Source organism: Scardinius erythrophthalmus (genome assembly GCF_964197995.2).
Source record: "Scardinius erythrophthalmus genome assembly, chromosome: 21".
Lineage (NCBI taxonomy): Eukaryota > Metazoa > Chordata > Actinopteri > Cypriniformes > Leuciscidae > Scardinius > Scardinius erythrophthalmus.
In genome coordinates, this window is record NC_138241.1 from 849,875 (window position 1) to 867,899 (window position 18,025).

General features: G+C 47.0%; 1 protein-coding gene across 1 annotated transcript in view; it reads right to left on the reverse strand.

Annotated features, from left to right (window-relative positions):
- The window catches only part of LOC308681658 (inactive phospholipase D5), a gene marked incomplete at both ends in the record, with an annotated part of 45,965 nt that overhangs the window by 13,918 nt on the left and 14,022 nt on the right, over positions 1-18,025 (reverse strand). Inside the window, 7 exons of the mRNA XM_081350739.1 lie at positions 5,386-5,476; positions 6,393-6,561; positions 7,820-7,956; positions 9,047-9,244; positions 9,702-9,829; positions 12,072-12,180; positions 12,353-12,530. Of these exons, the coding sequence (XP_081206865.1) occupies positions 5,386-5,476; positions 6,393-6,561; positions 7,820-7,956; positions 9,047-9,244; positions 9,702-9,829; positions 12,072-12,180; positions 12,353-12,530 (1,010 nt within the window). The remainder of the gene's footprint in view (positions 1-5,385; positions 5,477-6,392; positions 6,562-7,819; positions 7,957-9,046; positions 9,245-9,701; positions 9,830-12,071; positions 12,181-12,352; positions 12,531-18,025) is intronic.

The following is an 18,025-nucleotide window of genomic DNA, read 5'->3' on the forward strand; positions in this document are numbered from 1 at the left end:
GAGGCCCGCGGGAGAACGTTATCATGTTTACTGTGGCGAGCAGGACGAGGCTGAGGGCCGCGGGAGAACGTCATCATGTTTACTGTGGCGAGCAGGACGAGGCTGAGGGCCGCGGGAGAACGGCATCATGTTTACTGTGGCGAGCAGGACGAGGCTGAGGGCCGCGGGAGAACGTCATCATGTTTACTGTGGCGAGCAGGACGAGACTGAGGGCCGCGGGAGAACGTCATCATGTTTACTGTGGCGAGCAGGACGAGGCTGAGGGCCGCGGGAGAACGTCATCATGTTTACTGTGGCGAGCAGGACGAGGCTGAGGGGCGCGGGAGAACGGCATCATGTTTACTGTGGCGAGCAGGACGAGACTGAGGGCCGCGGGAGAACGTCATCATGTTTACTGTGGCGAGCAGGACGAGGCTGAGGGCCGCGGGAGAACGTCATCATGTTTACTGTGGCGAGCAGGACGAGACTGAGGGCCGCGGGAGAACGTCATCATGTTTACTGTGGCGAGCAGGACGAGGCTGAGGGCCGCGGGAGAACGTCATCATGTTTACTGTGGCGAGCAGGACGAGACTGAGGGCCGCGGGAGAACGTCATCATGTTTACTGTGGCGAGCAGGACGAGGCTGAGGGGCGCGGGAGAACGTCATCATGTTTACTGTGGCGAGCAGGACGAGGCTGAGGGGCGCGGGAGAACGTCATCATGTTCACTGTGGCGAGCAGGACGAGGCTGAGGGGCGCGGGAGAACGTCATCATGTTTACTGTGGCGAGCAGGACGAGGCTGAGGGCCGCGGGAGAACGTCATCATGTTCACTGTGGCGAGCAGGACGAGACTGAGGGCCGCGGGAGAACGTCATCATGTTTACTGTGGCGAGCAGGACGAGGCTGAGGGCCGCGGGAGAACGTCATCATGTTTACTGTGGCGAGCAGGACGAGGCTGAGGCCCGCGGGAGAACGTCATCATGTTTACTGTGGCGAGCAGGACGAGGCTGAGGGGCGCGGGAGAACGTCATCATGTTCACTGTGGCGAGCAGGACGAGGCTGAGGGCCGCGGGAGAACGTCATCATGTTTACTGTGGCGAGCAGGACGAGGCTGAGGGGCGCGGGAGAACGGCATCATGTTTACTGTGGCGAGCAGGACGAGGCTGAGGGCCGCGGGAGAACGTCATCATGTTTACTGTGGCGAGCAGGACGAGACTGAGGGCCGCGGGAGAACGTCATCATGTTTACTGTGGCGAGCAGGACGAGGCTGAGGGCCGCGGGAGAACGTCATCATGTTTACTGTGGCGAGCAGGACGAGACTGAGGGCCGCGGGAGAACGTCATCATGTTTACTGTGGCGAGCAGGACGAGGCTGAGGGCCGCGGGAGAACGTCATCATGTTTACTGTGGCGAGCAGGACGAGGCTGAGGGCCGCGGGAGAACGTCATTGTGTTTACTGTGGCGAGCAGGACGAGGCTGAGGGCCGCGGGAGAACGTCATCATGTTTACTGTGGCGAGCAGGACGAGGCTGAGGGGCGCAGGAGAACGTCATCATGTTTACTGTGGCGAGCAGGACGAGGCTGAGGGCCGCGGGAGAACGTCATCATGTTTACTGTGGCGAGCAGGACGAGGCTGAGGGCCGCGGGAGAACGTCATCATGTTTACTGTGGCGAGCAGGACGAGGCTGACGGGCGCGGGAGAACGTCATCATGTTTACTGTGGCGAGCAGGACGAGGCTGAGGGCCGCGGGAGAACGGCATCATGTTTACTGTGGCGAGCAGGACGAGACTGAGGGCCGCGGGAGAACGGCATCATGTTTACTGTGGCGAGCAGGACGAGGCTGAGGGCCGCGGGAGAACGTCATCATGTTTACTGTGGCGAGCAGGACGAGACTGAGGGCCGCGGGAGAACGTCATCATGTTTACTGTGGCGAGCAGGACGAGGCTGAGGGCCGCGGGAGAACGTCATCATGTTTACTGTGGCGAGCAGGACGAGACTGAGGGCCGCGAGAGAACGTCATCATGTTTACTGTGGCGAGCAGGACGAGGCTGAGGGCCGCGGGAGAACGGCATCATGTTTACTGTGGCGAGCAGGACGAGGCTGAGGGCCACGGGAGAACGTCATCATGTTTACTGTGGCGAGCAGGACGAGGCTGAGGGCCGCGGGAGAACGTCATCATGTTTACTGTGGCGAGCAGGACGAGACTGAGGGCCGCGGGAGAACGTCATCATGTTTACTGTGGCGAGCAGGACGAGGCTGAGGGGCGCGGGAGAACGTCATCATGTTTACTGTGGCGAGCAGGACGAGGCTGAGGGGCGCGGGAGAACGTCATCATGTTTACTGTGGCGAGCAGGACGAGGCTGAGGGCCGCGGGAGAACGGCATCATGTTTACTGTGGCGAGCAGGACGAGGCTGAGGGCCGCGGGAGAACGGCATCATGTTTACTGTGGCGAGCAGGACGAGGCTGACGGCCGCGGGAGAACGTCATCATGTTTACTGTGGCGAGCAGGACGAGGCTGACGGCCGCGGGAGAACGTCATCATGTTTACTGTGGCGAGCAGGACGAGGCTGAGGGCCGCGGGAGAACGTCATCATGTTTACTGTGGCGAGCAGGACGAGGCTGAGGGCCGCGGGAGAACGTCATCATGTTTACTGTGGCGAGCAGGACGAGGCTGAGGGGCGCGGGAGAACGGCATCATGTTTACTGTGGCGAGCAGGACGAGACTGAGGGCCGCGGGAGAACGTCATCATGTTTACTGTGGCGAGCAGGACGAGGCTGAGGGCCGCGGGAGAACGTCATCATGTTTACTGTGGCGAGCAGGACGAGACTGAGGGCCGCGGGAGAACGTCATCATGTTTACTGTGGCGAGCAGGACGAGGCTGAGGGGCGCGGGAGAACGGCATCATGTTTACTGTGGCGAGCAGGACGAGACTGAGGGCCGCGGGAGAACGTCATCATGTTTACTGTGGCGAGCAGGACGAGGCTGAGGGCCGCGGGAGAACGTCATCATGTTTACTGTGGCGAACAGGACGAGACTGAGGGCCGCGGGAGAACGTCATCATGTTTACTGTGGCGAGCAGGACGAGGCTGAGGGCCGCGGGAGAACGTCATCATGTTTACTGTGGCGAGCAGGACGAGGCTGAGGGGCGCAGGAGAACGTCATCATGTTTACTGTGGCGAGCAGGACGAGGCTGAGGGGCGCGGGAGAACGTCATCATGTTCACTGTGGCGAGCAGGACGAGGCTGAGGGGCGCGGGAGAACGGCATCATGTTTACTGTGGCGAGCAGGACGAGGCTGAGGGCCGCGGGAGAACGGCATCATGTTTACTGTGGCGAGCAGGACGAGGCTGAGGGCCGCGGGAGAACGTCATCATGTTTACTGTGGCGAGCAGGACGAGGCTGAGGGCCGCGGGAGAACGGCATCATGTTTACTGTGGCGAGCAGGACGAGGCTGAGGGCCGCGGGAGAACGTCATCATGTTCACTGTGGCGAGCAGAACGAGGCTGAGGGGCGCGGGAGAACGTCATCATGTTCACTGTGGCGAGCAGGACGAGGCTGAGGGGCGCGGGAGAACGGCATCATGTTTACTGTGGCGAGCAGGACGAGGCTGAGGGCCGCGGGAGAACGTCATCATGTTTACTGTGGCGAGCAGGACGAGGCTGAGGGGCGCGGGAGAACGTCATCATGTTTACTGTGGCGAGCAGGACGAGACTGAGGGCCGCGGGAGAACGTCATCATGTTTACTGTGGCGAGCAGGACGAGGCTGAGGGCCGCGGGAGAACGGCATCATGTTTACTGTGGCGAGCAGGACGAGGCTGAGGGCCGCGGGAGAACGTCATCATGTTTACTGTGGCGAGCAGGACGAGGCTGAGGGGCGCGGGAGAACGTCATCATGTTTACTGTGGCGAGCAGGACGAGGCTGAGGGCCGCGGGAGAACGGCATCATGTTTACTGTGGCGAGCAGGACGAGGCTGAGGGCCGCGGGAGAACGTCATCATGTTTACTGTGGCGAGCAGGACGAGGCTGAGGGCCGCGGGAGAACGTTATCATGTTGACTGTGGCGAGCAGGACGAGGCTGAGGGGCGCGGGAGAACGGCATCATGTTTACTGTGGCGAGCAGGACGAGGCTGAGGGCCGCGGGAGAACGGCATCATGTTTACTGTGGCGAGCAGGACGAGGCTGAGGGCCGCGGGAGAACGTCATCATGTTTACTGTGGCGAGCAGGACGAGGCTGAGGGGCGCGGGAGAACGTCATCATGTTCACTGTGGCGAGCAGGACGAGGCTGAGGGCCGCGGGAGAACGGCATCATGTTTACTGTGGCGAGCAGGACGAGGCTGAGGGGCGCGGGAGAACGGCATCATGTTTACTGTGGCGAGCAAGAGGAGGCTGAGGGGCGCGGGAGAACGTCATCATGTTCACTGTGGCGAGCAGGACGAGGCTGAGGGGCGCGGGAGAACGGCATCATGTTTACTGTGGCGAGCAGGACGAGGCTGAGGGCCGCGGGAGAACGGCATCATGTTTACTGTGGCGAGCAGGACGAGGCTGAGGGCCGCGGGAGAACGTCATCATGTTTACTGTGGCGAGCAGGACGAGGCTGAGGGCCGCGGGAGAACGGCATCATGTTTACTGTGGCGAGCAGGACGAGGCTGAGGGCCGCGGGAGAACGGCATCATGTTTACTGTGGCGAGCAGGACGAGGCTGAGGGCCGCGGGAGAACGGCGCGATGATTACTGATGACCGACACCTGTGAGACGCACCGGTCTCGCATCTCTTATGGAGGAGCGGGAATCTTCTTAGCAATGCTAAAACGCACATCAACCGATCACTTGTTTAGTGTTCATGTAAACACTACATTCAGAGTCACCAATCGGAATGAATTCAGTTAGACTGAAACAAAAGGTGTGCATGTAAACAATGAATGGCGACTGCAGAAAGCAAAAGACGAATCCTGGACATTTTGGACGATCTCAACGGCCGGACATGTCCGGGAAAAAGAGGATGGTAACCCCTACTACTCAGCTTTCTCCACAGAGCAAGAGCCTGCTAGCTTAGCTTCCAAAGAAAGACGTCTGACACTGCTTGTACATTCTGTGAGTGAGCTCCCCCTATGGTCGGGGTGAAGACATGCGGGACAGCTCCTCCTACTGGCTGTAGTCTCTCGCCTCTGGCCAAAAAATCCTCCGAAGATGCAAAATAACGATTTGTGCATCATCTGAGGATTTTTTCCAGACAAAAAATACATAAATCTCTCGTCTCAGGGGGATATGAGGGAGGAAAAGCACAGTAATTCGAAAATACTACAGGTTTTCTACTAACACAAAGCTTAATGATAAATCCTGAAGTATCCCTGTAAACACCATCCCCTGTTTATCAGTGAACATGTCGTTATCAGCGGCTGTCCTCACCGAGATACACAGAGTTGTCGGTCACCATGAATCTGCTGCGGTTGATTCTGGAGAGACGTCCATCGCTCTGCTCTCGGGGAACGAAGAACTTCTGCGAGAACAACAACACAGTACACTGTAGAAAATTATTGTGATTTAACGGTAAAAGACTGTAAAAATGCTATGGTGAAAAACTGTTAATTGGTTAACAGAAAGTGTCCGTACTATATACGGTGAATAACTGTGACAGATCTAACAGTAAATTTAATGTCATTTTACAGTACAATACCGTTAAATTTACAGTTTTTGGACGTGAAAAAGAACAAGTCATTGTATAATTTACAGTGAAAAAACGTAAATTGACATTCCCACAATTTCCTGCGTGACACTTCACATTTGATGTATGTTTGTTGAAATAACTAAGTTTCTTAATCGTTTTTTCTAATCAGTGATGTACATTGGGGTTTATGTTACATTTAATGTTGTTAAATGAATGTTTATTGCATTTTTAAAATGTCATGTGTGTTACCGTGATGGTGTTTAGTGTGTGTGTGTGTGTGTGTGTGTGTCACTCTGCAGCTTCTGTATACCAGCATTAACTCTCTTGTGGATAAGCTATTTGTGATGAGCTTTAGATCATCATGTGACTCTCATCTCTACTGTGATTGGTGGTTGACAGTGTATTACCATGGTACAAAACAGATAGTACCTCAAAATAGGTTGGTAATTTAAAACCTAAAATGTTGCTGCCATATTTTTTACGGTAAATTTCTTTGCAACCACAGCGGCCATTTTTTTTTACCGTATTTTTTTACCGTGTACACGTGTTTTCAGTTTAGTGTGTACTCAGAACTTCTTTGGTTCATGAATGAATCAGCATTTTGAATGAATTGTTTGATTTAATGACAGCCACTTGTCGCCACCTACTGGCATGATGATGAATGAGTCTCGCTTCTTCTTTCATTATAAACTACAATAATAGCCTTTGCCATGTGAATGTGTTAACTGTGCTGAACACACACACTCACCGCCTCCAGTGAGCATCTGAGCGGCTCCACACACAGCGCTTTCAGAGACCACAGAAAGTTGCGCGTCAGCGGCTCGGTCTCGTCCCCGCAGCTGATCAGCACTCGCACCTCCAGCTTTCCCTTCAGAACCAGGGCTTCCCGGAGCATGTTGTCGATCTGCGACCAGTACCTGTGAAGAACACAGAGCAAACATGAACAGAACCGGTATAAATGAAGCACGATCACATTAGAACTGCTGCATGGCATGCCATCACTTATTATATTGCAGGTGAACATGATTTCACAAGTACAACATGATCCTGGAACAACATTCCAATCGACCAATCAGATTTGAGAGGCAAGTTTACAGTTTATGTCAAGTTTAGTCTTACAGCCAGGGTAAGGTGCTTCTACATCAGTGTGATTCCCCTATTATTCCCTCTGATTTTCAGGATAAGTTACGGTTAGGATTAGGTTTAGGTATAGGGATAAGGTTAGGACAGAATTTTCAGACAGGTATATTGTTCCAGGATCGACAAAACATCTTGATCCAGGAACATGTCTTTTGCCAGTGTCAATGTCTTTTTAAGTGTGTAATGAACATATCTAGTCTTTGATGTCAAGCAAACATTTAAAAATCGTTAAATGCAAACTAAAACGTTTCAGAAAGAGAACAATGTAAAAAATAATGTTTTTGTGCTAATGTTTTGAGAACATTATTAAAGACCAGATAACTTTGAACGAATGTTACTGGAAGAACGTTTGTTTATGACTTTTACAGAACCGTGAGAGAAGGAATGCTTGTGCTGTGACTAGCTCATCTGATGGGAATATTCCGGCCATGTATTCTGACAGTATCCATTTCTGTGCAAGCGTCATATAAATCACTGATATACAGTCAAACCAAAATTTATTCAGACTCCTTCAACATTTCTCACATTATCAGTTTATCCGCTATAGTTTAGAAAATGGTAATAAAATATTATTTTATCAGATCAGCTGATATTTGACTGGTTTTGTCCGTCCTTCTGTTAGACTGTCTCACACATGAATTATGTTGAATATCTGTCAGCTGTTAAATTTAACTACACAATTAGATAATACCAGTTTTGCTCAACCAATCACCAAGCAATGCTTCATTGTGTTCAGTCTGTGTGTAAAAAGAGCATTAGCAATTAAAGACAACACACTTCAGCAAAACATGATCAGCTCAAAGTGTCCCAATCATTCTTTCTCCCAAATGTGTATAAATGTCACTGGTAGTCTCTGTATGAAGAATATTTGTGTATAATACCTCACAGTTTACTGTATTCTGCTCTCCTCACTTACAGAAATGAACTATAGTGTCCTGATCACACTAGTGAAAAAAAATCAACAATTATATGGTGTCTGAATAATGTTTGGTTTGACTGTATATTATTGGTCAGCCATTGTTTAACAGGACTCACTTGGGTTTGCTGCGGTTGAGCATTGGTAAATAGTCGGGTATGGAGATGTAGATAAATGTCTTGGCCTCCTGAATGACGCTTTTAATAGCCTCGATGTCTTTCATCCGGCCTTTTGGGCAGAAAACATCTGGAGAACTCTAGCACAACAAACGATGGGGAAAAATCCATAAATGGAATCATGTTTTGCAGCTTTCTCCTCTCTCACTTTCACTGGCGTGACCCAGTGTAGGACTTTATTCAGTCCTAATATTTGCAGTTTATTTACATACAGTGAGGTTAGAAAAATATGCACAGGAAAACTATGATCAACACTGGGCTAAAGCTCAAGGAAGAATCGCCACCAAACATGCATTACACGAGACCTTTAAGTCCCCCTGTAGTCAATCATTTTATCCCTTAAAACTCAACTTTGATCACCAAAATTACATATTTAAATGTTTTTTTCCATGAAAATAATGTCTTCATGCCTTAAAATATCTTGAATGTAACTTGACACCCTTGCCTCATTTAGTATGCACGGTTTTATGAATATGCAAATGAGCCCCGCCTCAACTCACTCCCTCAGCTCAGAGATCCACTGGTTGACGATCACACGTTGATCTGATTGGTTACAAGGTAGTTTGTGACGTCAGAAACACCAGCGATTTCAAAGCAGTTTTAAGGAGGAAATACTCAGCAATGCTGTCGACTTATGAAGTTACACATGGTTTGTCTTAAAGCATATTAAAAACACCACATAGACACATAAACTACATTAAAAGCTTGATTTTCACCACAGGGGGACTTTAACTCTCATGTGGCGTTCTTATTCGCAGTGTGTTCAGTGCATGACCCCGAGAGAGGCAATACTTCATCATTCTCTCCTCTGATATATCTCACACATCACAGTACGAGTGAAGCTGGAAGCCTGACTGATTGTGGCCATCATGTTGATGAAAAAACACTTGTTGTTCATTTTCTGTGAGGACTTCATTGATTGAACAGGATATTAGGCAAGGGAGACCTTTATCTGTAAATCTATAATAGCAAATCTCTCTTTCATAAATGGCGCAGTAAACAGACCTCATTAATCTTGCATATCTAACCCGCTCTAGACTGTAGTGCACCTGCACTAACAAACAAATAAAGCATCTTTACAGTGAAGCAAATCAAATGAAGGATCATTTCTGTGTACTGGAGTTTTTCTGGCTTGCACTAGAAATGAAAAACACCTCTGACTCGACTCACAGAAATGTATGCCTCTGCTTCAGTGTCGTTCAGCCTCAGCTTCAGGACCTCGTCTTTGTTATACAGTGCGGTCAGTCTCTTTGACCATATTGACGGCAGAAAGTCTTTATATTGCAGTTGCCAGTAAAGGCTGAATATCCGGTGCAGGTCCAACACCAGATAGCTGCAGTCGTGAATGATGATGCCGAACTCCTTCATCTGTAGAAATAACACGTCACCTCACTCTCCAGACCGAACACGAGGAAGAACATGCCGTCACACACATTACATTACAATAACCAAACGGACTAAATAAACTTAGTAAAGCAACATGTAGAAGTGGAGTGAATTCAAAAAATGTACAGTACAATACTTGCAATGTTTAATGTAACAGAAATGCATTATTGCTATTTGTTATTCACACCACCCTCATCAGGGACAGAGCTTTACAGTTTCTGGTGCATAATGCCACAAATCTTCAAAACAGGGTTATGTTTCAAGTACAGCACAATGCCGTTCTCAACCATATTCAACATCTAAACAAAAGCCTTATTCAGGCTTTTACTCTGATATATTATTATTTACGTTTACATTGGTTTAATATCCAGACTATTGCCATCCAGGTAAACACAGGGACATTTATAGCTTTGCACGTGAGTATAGAGCTCTTCTTTACCGTAGAGAGCGATCTCCAGTCCATGCCGGCACTGCCGATGTACATGTGCTTCCGGTCCACCAGCCAGAAGGAGGAGTTCAGCCGACCTCTACTGAGGGCCGTCATGTTCAGGTAATGCACGTCTGCACCTGATTGGCCAATGAACAAACAGTCACTCTGATGAATAACCAATGGCAAGCGTTCTCAATATTTTTCACACAAGGTGCTCAATTGATAAAAGTACAGGGCGCCAAGTGTGACTATTTCATGACAAGACGCAATTATACTTTAATGATTTTCACTTTTTTTCCCCATTCTAAACCCAAAACTGACTTATATGAAATACATTTTTAGTGCTTTTTTTATTTATTACTGGATAAGCTCAACAGACCCAATAATCACATACAGGGTTTGAAATGAACTTTTTCACTCACCGGCCAATTTGGCTTCTACATTTTTAAGTGACCGGACAAGAAATTCGCTAAGCAATACAAAATGGAGGATGATTTTGTTGTCCTCTCTCCTCTTAAAAAGAGAAAAAGATAGAGGAAATATTGGGTCCAGTCCTGAGATTGCATAGAGAGGAAGGAGAGTTCCACCTCCCTATTAAGGAGCTGCGGGATTATCCCGAGCAATTCAAAGTTTACTTCAGGATGTCAGTGGCTCAGTTTGAGTCTTTGTCTGTCATACGGTGGTTTGTGATGCGAGACGAAGTGGATCACCATGCCATTCTGGATTTTCGCGTTCGCTTGTAGAGTGGCTCTTAATTGTCAAAACTCATCTCAAAATGCTTGCTACGGATGCGAAAAACACAGTGAATCTAACCAGATCCTAATTCTTTTATTTCAGACGAAGGTTTCGGAGGCAGTGTGTAAACGTGATTGACACAATGTGAGGTCGTATTTATTTTTGAAACGCACGTAAATTTCTGACGAGAATTTCTGACTCAGTGTGCAAGGACCGTAAGATTCCAGTTCAGAAGTTTTTCATTTGAAGTTTTCTATGAAGTCTCCAGAGCCAAACCCTCCAGTGTCCCCTATCATACCATCTGTCTCCTATGAGCCCCAGTTATCTTTACCAAGTCAAGTACTTCTCCCAAGCCTCCAGTAGTCCTGGTTCCCAGAGTATCCAGTGGTCCTTCCTAGGGTTTCAAAGCCTGTATTTGCACTTGTCTACTTTGAGTAGATGAGGGCCAGGAGAATCTGAGCAGGACAAAGCTCAAGGAAGGTCCACTGGGAACTGTGAGATGTGGAAACACCGGGAGTGCTCTTAAAAACAGTAGACACTCACTTTTGGTGCTATATTAAATTTCTCTTGGTTTCTTCGCAGTGTTTTATGTAATTTGGACTTGTTTGCAGGTTTAATGATTATAGAGTGTTTCTTATTTATATAGAGTAATTACTGACTTCCTGCGCCTTTGCTTCTTTACACTTGGGTCCAAACATATAGGGCCCTATCTCGCACCCAGCGCAACTGACTTTGTACAGCGATGCATATATCATTCCTATTTTGCACCCGACGGACTTTTCCCTCCACAGACGCACGCTGGTAAATTAGGGAATGAACTTGCGCTCCCGGGGGCGGTTCAGCGGAAAGAGGAGGCGTGTTCCGGCGCAAACGTTCCCTGGTGCTATTTTTCCACAGACCAGGAAAAGTCTAAAGTCTAAAGTCTAAAGTCAGTGGTGCATTGCACATGTTATTCAGATGCTGTTTTAAGGGCACATGCTTGGCCATAATCAATGTAGTGTGTGCACAACACGCATACACTTTGCTTCTCTCATCTACACACAGATCCATCATTACAACGTTAAACAACGTTTTCATTTTTGTAAATCATACATTATTACAAGGAAAAATATTAACACACGAGGGAAATCATTGTTGTGTCCATGAAGATGTGAAAAAATAGGCATAAATCTAGCTTACACATTTACCCAAATTATCATACGCCTGTTTAAGCGAAGCTAATCTGGGTGTGTTTCTCCATCCCCAATGTCACTTCTCTGTGTTTTACAGCCCTGACGAGAACGTCGGTCTCCTCGGCTGTGAACCGCTCCTGGCAAATCCGCCGTTATAATAGCAATCCGCCATGGAACAAGCGCGCCTGCTCTTAAAGGGAATGTGAGATGATGCTCTGATTGGTTTATTTCCCGTTACGCCCAAACGCCTATGAGTAATGAAGCGACTTCAGACCAACCCATTTTAGATTTGCGTCGGGCGCAAGAGTCATTTATCCCGCCGGTATAATAGCAACAGCGCCCGAGACCCGCCCACAAAGTTACTTGCGTTTCGCGCTTGATACTTGCGTTTCAGATCGTTAAAATAGCGCCCAGGGAGTCTTAAAAGATGGTTTTGCTAGACAGTGAATGTCAAATAACTTCATCTACTCACCACTCCGAGTGAGTGCCTTGAGCTCTGAGGAATCGGTTTGTCCGCTGGCCACCCTCAAACTGACCGACCGAGACCGCAAACCCATCAGCTTATGGAGTAAGATCTGACCCTGAGGACGACAGAAGACACAGGTCTCTCCCTAATCCAACTCTCTTTAGGAGAAACTCTCTGGAATACACTCAACGTTCTCCATTCAGTCATTGTACAGTTATCTGCATAACCAAGAAAGTTCCTAGACGTAATCAGTAAACGTGTTGAAACTACAGTTTGTTGACTGTCACCTGTTTGGCCTGAGGAAGAGTTGATCCAGACTTGGTCGAGTTCAGTGCCCACCATGGAGACACAATCTCAACAGATCGCCGCGCTTTATCCAGCAGCTCGTGAAGACCGGCCGCCAGTGAAACTGTGTCCTTATATGGAATGGACAGATCTTCTGGAATGTTCTCCACAAGCACAACACTGTGAACACAAGAGGATCTACATTCAGCTGAAGGCATATTTAGGTACTGCATAACTTTCCCTCTAGTTATGAGGTGTAACCATTTACCCAGGTGTGGAGATTAGCAACAATAAATGCTAGTCTTTGTCAGATGTGTTTGTTATTTTATTTTGCACAGGGTTATGTGGGTATGAGCTTTAATATCCGCTTGTTAAGTTGTGATAATACTGTTTCTGGGTCTAAGCCTCCACTTTGTTTCAAGAATACTATTTCAACAGCCATATGAATCAATGTGTGGCCAACTTAATAGGAACATGTTTGTTTTTTTCGGTAGCAATATATATTGCTTATTTATATGCTTATTTGCTTTTGGGATCTGAAGGGGTGTTTGGACACGGAAACGGTGAGACTTAACAACCAGGTGTGGATAAATGATTGCCTCTATGTGTACAAAATTTAATACAAACACCTGCTAGATTGACTACAAAGTCAGATGTTTATTTATCATCCTGACAGTGATTCAGCACATTAAATCTTTATCTGGCTACAACAGACAGAATCAGATCACACAGACATGGAATACACAGATCAATGAGAAACAAAACACCTTGATGACAAGACACAGTAGGCCTACAAACACAACAGAGGTCGGCATATACTGTACACTAATGGGAATAAATGCAATGATACAGTAATAGGGTGAACACTGATAATGAATACACTCATACATACATAACTGTATGTATTATGGTGGCTTGCCAGCACTGCCTTAAAGGTCCCATGACATGCTACTTTTTGTAGGCTTTAATATAGGCCTTAGTGGTCCCTAGTACTGTATCTGAATTCTCTTTCCAAAAATTCAGCCTCGGTGCAGAATTATAGCCACTACAAGCCAGTCCCAGAATGAGCTTCCTTCAGACCGGCCGTTTCAGTGTCTGTAGCCTTAAATGATAATGAGGAGGAGAAAGGCGGCGCAAGGTGGAGGGTGGGTGTGGCCTATGACCATCTTGCGCAACGGTACCATGCATGTTTGTTTTTGTTGGATATAGCCTATTGCTATGGCACGAAGACACGCAGTCGTTCAAGCATTTCAGTTTGACCCAGAATCTGATCCAGATGGAGAAGCAACAGATGAAGAAGTTGCAACTCAGCGGCTCCAGCAAGACGTTTCCGAATGGTTAGTTTAAAATATTATGTCTGGATACGGTACTTTATTCGGATGGTTTACAGTTATTATCATGTAGCTAACGCTAACCTACTGTTGCCTTTTCATGAGAGATCTGTAACATCTGTAATTTATCTTATTACAATTACATCATCAAGCTCTGCGATCTTGAAATGCGGATATCGCGCGCGCGCCATATAACCAACAGGAAAACGGTTATCCAAATAACAAAGAAATGTACAACACTCGCGTTACAGTGTGTGTATTCACACACATACTTGATGCTGTCTACCTTTACATTAGCGCAAGTAACTGCATAGCTAATGTTACAGCCACATTCTACGTGTAACAAGCTAGGTAACCATAAACAGTAAAGCAACACACTTATATATAATCTGTTGACTTACTTGTCCGACGTTCAGCAAGCCCAGCTCTGTATTGACCATTCGATGTTCATTTGTACATCCAATTATTATTGAGCAATTATTATGCTTCGGGACCTTTAAGCAAGTGTCCTGATCACGTGGGCTTGAGAAGCGAAGAAATCAGTGGCATCATTCCCTATTTGGCAAAATCTGGTGTGAGATCCTAGGAAAGTTGGAGCCCCTGTAAAGTCAACATGTTCTCCTAAATTACACTAATGCCTCGGTTTTATTGTCTCTAAATTAAATTATACACAATGGTTACATGAAACATGTTATAGTCATAAAGTGGTGCAGTGTGAATTTGTTTATCAAAAGTACAGATTACCATCTATAATGAAAACAAAATTATATAAAACTCATGATCATGGCTGTCCCATCCTTAATTTTACACTTTATCTTTCCAAACTGCAAAATAATTGCAGAGAATAGATGCTAAAACAGAATGAACAGAATTCTCAAGAGAGTTGTGGTAGTCTAGTGGTTAAGTATGTTGGCTGTTCAAGGTCCCAGATTGACTTCGGGAAATGAGATTTACTGCGATCCCAGTTGTGCATTACCACATCACTCCAACACTTAAAGGATCATTCGTGGCCCCGGAGGGATTTAACTTCTGTCTTATTCTTAAAGTGTCCTCAGATGAGGAGAAGCCTCTGCTAATGTCTTTTCTGCTGCTAAACCCTGTAGATTTGATCAACATTCCTATCCTGTTACTGGGCCTGCATATTGAGTCTGTGTAATAGAATATCTTAAAAGGTCACATGACCCATACTCTGTCCAACACTAAATAGCTCAAAATCAATACTCTCTCTAAATCATATCTTTACAAACCCTTATAATCAAGACCATACAATTTAAGAGGGATTATGTGCCATGAGTACGGCTAACAGTCTCAGGCTTTTTTTTTAAATACATAAACTACAAAAATTCTAATATTATTATTTTTGTGCTTTCGTTTGGCACCCCTTGTGGTGCATCAATGACACTGCAATTTAACAGTAAATACAGGCGAATAGCGAATAGGGAATAAAAGAGCTGAAAGTGGGAGGACTCCTGGGAGGCAAACAGGTCTACCTGTGCGTCACTGAACTGACTCTAGATCAGCTGGATCTGTAGTCTCCATTTTCCCGGGAGCGTGAGCTGTAGTGAGAGCCCATCAGCTGCACAACTGAGGTCATCCGGAATATAAACGGCTCAGAGCGACCTTAGCCGCTGCTGACTTCAGAGGAGGAGATGGTGGACGAGTTGTGACATGCGTCTTGAGTGTACACCGCCTTGGCAAGGGCTGTACAGTGCTACGAAAAGATAGGTCTGTGCGATGAATAAATGTACCACAGTAGCACGCCTGCGATACAGTTTTGTAAACTCCGTTACTTGTGTTTGATTTCAGACATGATAACAGTCGTTCTTGTGCTTATGCAATATCACGATTTTTGATCGTGGATGATTTGATGTCTCCCCGATCTGCTTTTGAAGAAATATGAAAGCGGGGTGACCAGGGAGCCTCTGAAATTGCTTCAGGGGAAATGCTATTTTCCCCTGAACGTATTCAGGTAGTTTAGCACCGACTGTGCACGCTTGTTCATGAGTAGCATCGTCATGTTGACAGAGTCCTACTCCATACCGAGAAAAGAGATGCTCTGCACAGAGGAGAGCTTGATCTTTTCCCAGTTGACCCAAAGCCCTAGATGGCTGAGGTTAATGAGCACCAGGTCCTCGTGTCCGCACAACAGATATTGAGATTGAGCTAGAATGAGCCAGTTGTCGAGATAGTTTAGAATGCAAATGCAAGGGCAGCCTCCGTGACAGTAAAAAAAAGAAAGCAGTAGGGAGACAGGGACAGCCAGGGGAGGACCTTGTACTGGTATGCCTGACCCTCAAAGCAAACCGAAGAAACGGTCTGTGTCGAGGAAGAATTGAGACGTGGAAGTACACATCCTTCAGGTCAATTACTGTGAACCAACCTTGAGGACGAATGCACGTGAAGATGTGTTTCTGCGTAAGCATCTTAAACGCGAGCTTGTGAAGATCCCAGTTTAAGACTAGCCGAACCAAGACTGTCCGTAACCCACTGCCTTTTAGGGTTTAATAAAGTAAGGGCTGTAAAACCCTGTCTTCATTTTGGCTGGAGGGACAGGCTCTACTGCATCCTTCGCCAGCAGGACCGCAATTCCACAATCTTTGCCTGCGACTGAGGCAAAAAGGACGTCGCTGAACCTGGGAAGATGCCTGGTGAACTGAATCACGTAGCCGAGTATGATTGTCACCAAGAGCCAGTGCGATGGGCTGGGAAGTGTTAGCCAGGCTCCGTAGTAGCGGCGCCAAGGGGACAACCAAGATACCTGCGGAGGGGCAGCGAGGAGGAGAGCTGGCACCTAACCCAGAAGCGTAGTATCCGTAAGTAGAGGCAGTGAGTGTGGTGGACACTTACCTGGCTCCAAGGATCCCGCGAGGGGAGAGCCAGAGACACATGAGGAGGCAAAGCCTCAATCAGGGGGAATAAGCGGTGCGTTCACCTCCTCCTGGTCCAGAGCTGCTTCTTCATCTCTGGGCCACCCATATCAGGGCCGCTTCGATGGACGTTTGGAGGGTGTAGCGGCTGCGTCGCCTTCCTGCAGGAGCCCATTTATCAGTCGGCATAATGTTGTAGTGACTGACAGATGGGGAACACTACATTATTTTGTAATTGGTAGACATCAACCATGGGATCTATTCCAACACATTTTTTTAAAAACAAATACATTACAGTCTTTGTAATACATGGGATGGAGAGCCAGAGGGGAATTATGCAGGTATTTTACACCAATACATTTACCTATAGTCATTTAACAGACATTTTTATCAAAAGTGATTTACAAGTGAGGAACACCAGTGATTTGCAGTTCACAATGCCAAGTTTAAAGTATGGATTAGATTAGTAATAGAATTTTTTTTTCTTCTTTCCCAGTTCCAGTCCATTTGAAATTTCAGAAGAATTATGTGAATTTGCTGACAACAGCGCAACTTCTTGAGTAAAGCTGTCTTGACTTGACAGTCTTGGATGTTGTTTTTCAGTCTCTCTTTCCTGATGTTTATGTTGAACTGTGCATCTTTCTAAATTGCAAGAGGAAACATTCATTTTCTAAACTGAGACATATTAAAAGCAAACTTGAAACAAAAACGACACAGAGGCATATTTCCTGTGCAAGGTGACGACAGAATCAGATTTAAAGAGAATGCTGGACTTCAATGACATTTTGGATGATCTTGATAAGTGAAAGTGAAACAATGATTTCATTTAAAATACATTTTCAGATCACAGATTTTCAGGTCATAGATGGATCCGGTGTTGTGCCAAATTCTGTGACCCTAGTAGGCACTGTATTGAGGTTTTTCCGACCTTTTCCTAATTCTAATCCTAATCCTAACCCTACCATTACTACAGCACATACTAGTGTCACATAATTCAGTGGGTACCGGAATTTGGCACTACACCGGCAAGTTCACACTCACAAATAATCACTAAAAGAAGAATGCGTATTTTGACATGCTGTCCGAGAGGGCTCCAAGCTCTGTATTTTGGCCCAAACTCAGAGAGTTCCCTCCGTATCCCTGGCTGTGATAGGAACCAGCCAAGAGTGAGGAGTCGGGGTGGTGAAGAAATGCTGAAAACTGTCAAGGAACATAGGGGAGTCGGTTATGTGTATATAGGCCTTTTCTTGTGCTGATTGGATAGATAATTTGAACGAGTTCCTCCTCAACTTTGTTTATAAAACATCATTTCACGAGTTCACACTCATAATCAGAAGTATGCGCATTAGGTGTGCTGTCCGAGGAGAGGGCTCTGATCTCGGTATTTTGGCCCGAATCAATAGAACTCCCCCCAAAAATTGCAAAACCAAAGTGGGACAGCTGCCTGGAACGTTACAGACAACCCCCACTAAAATAT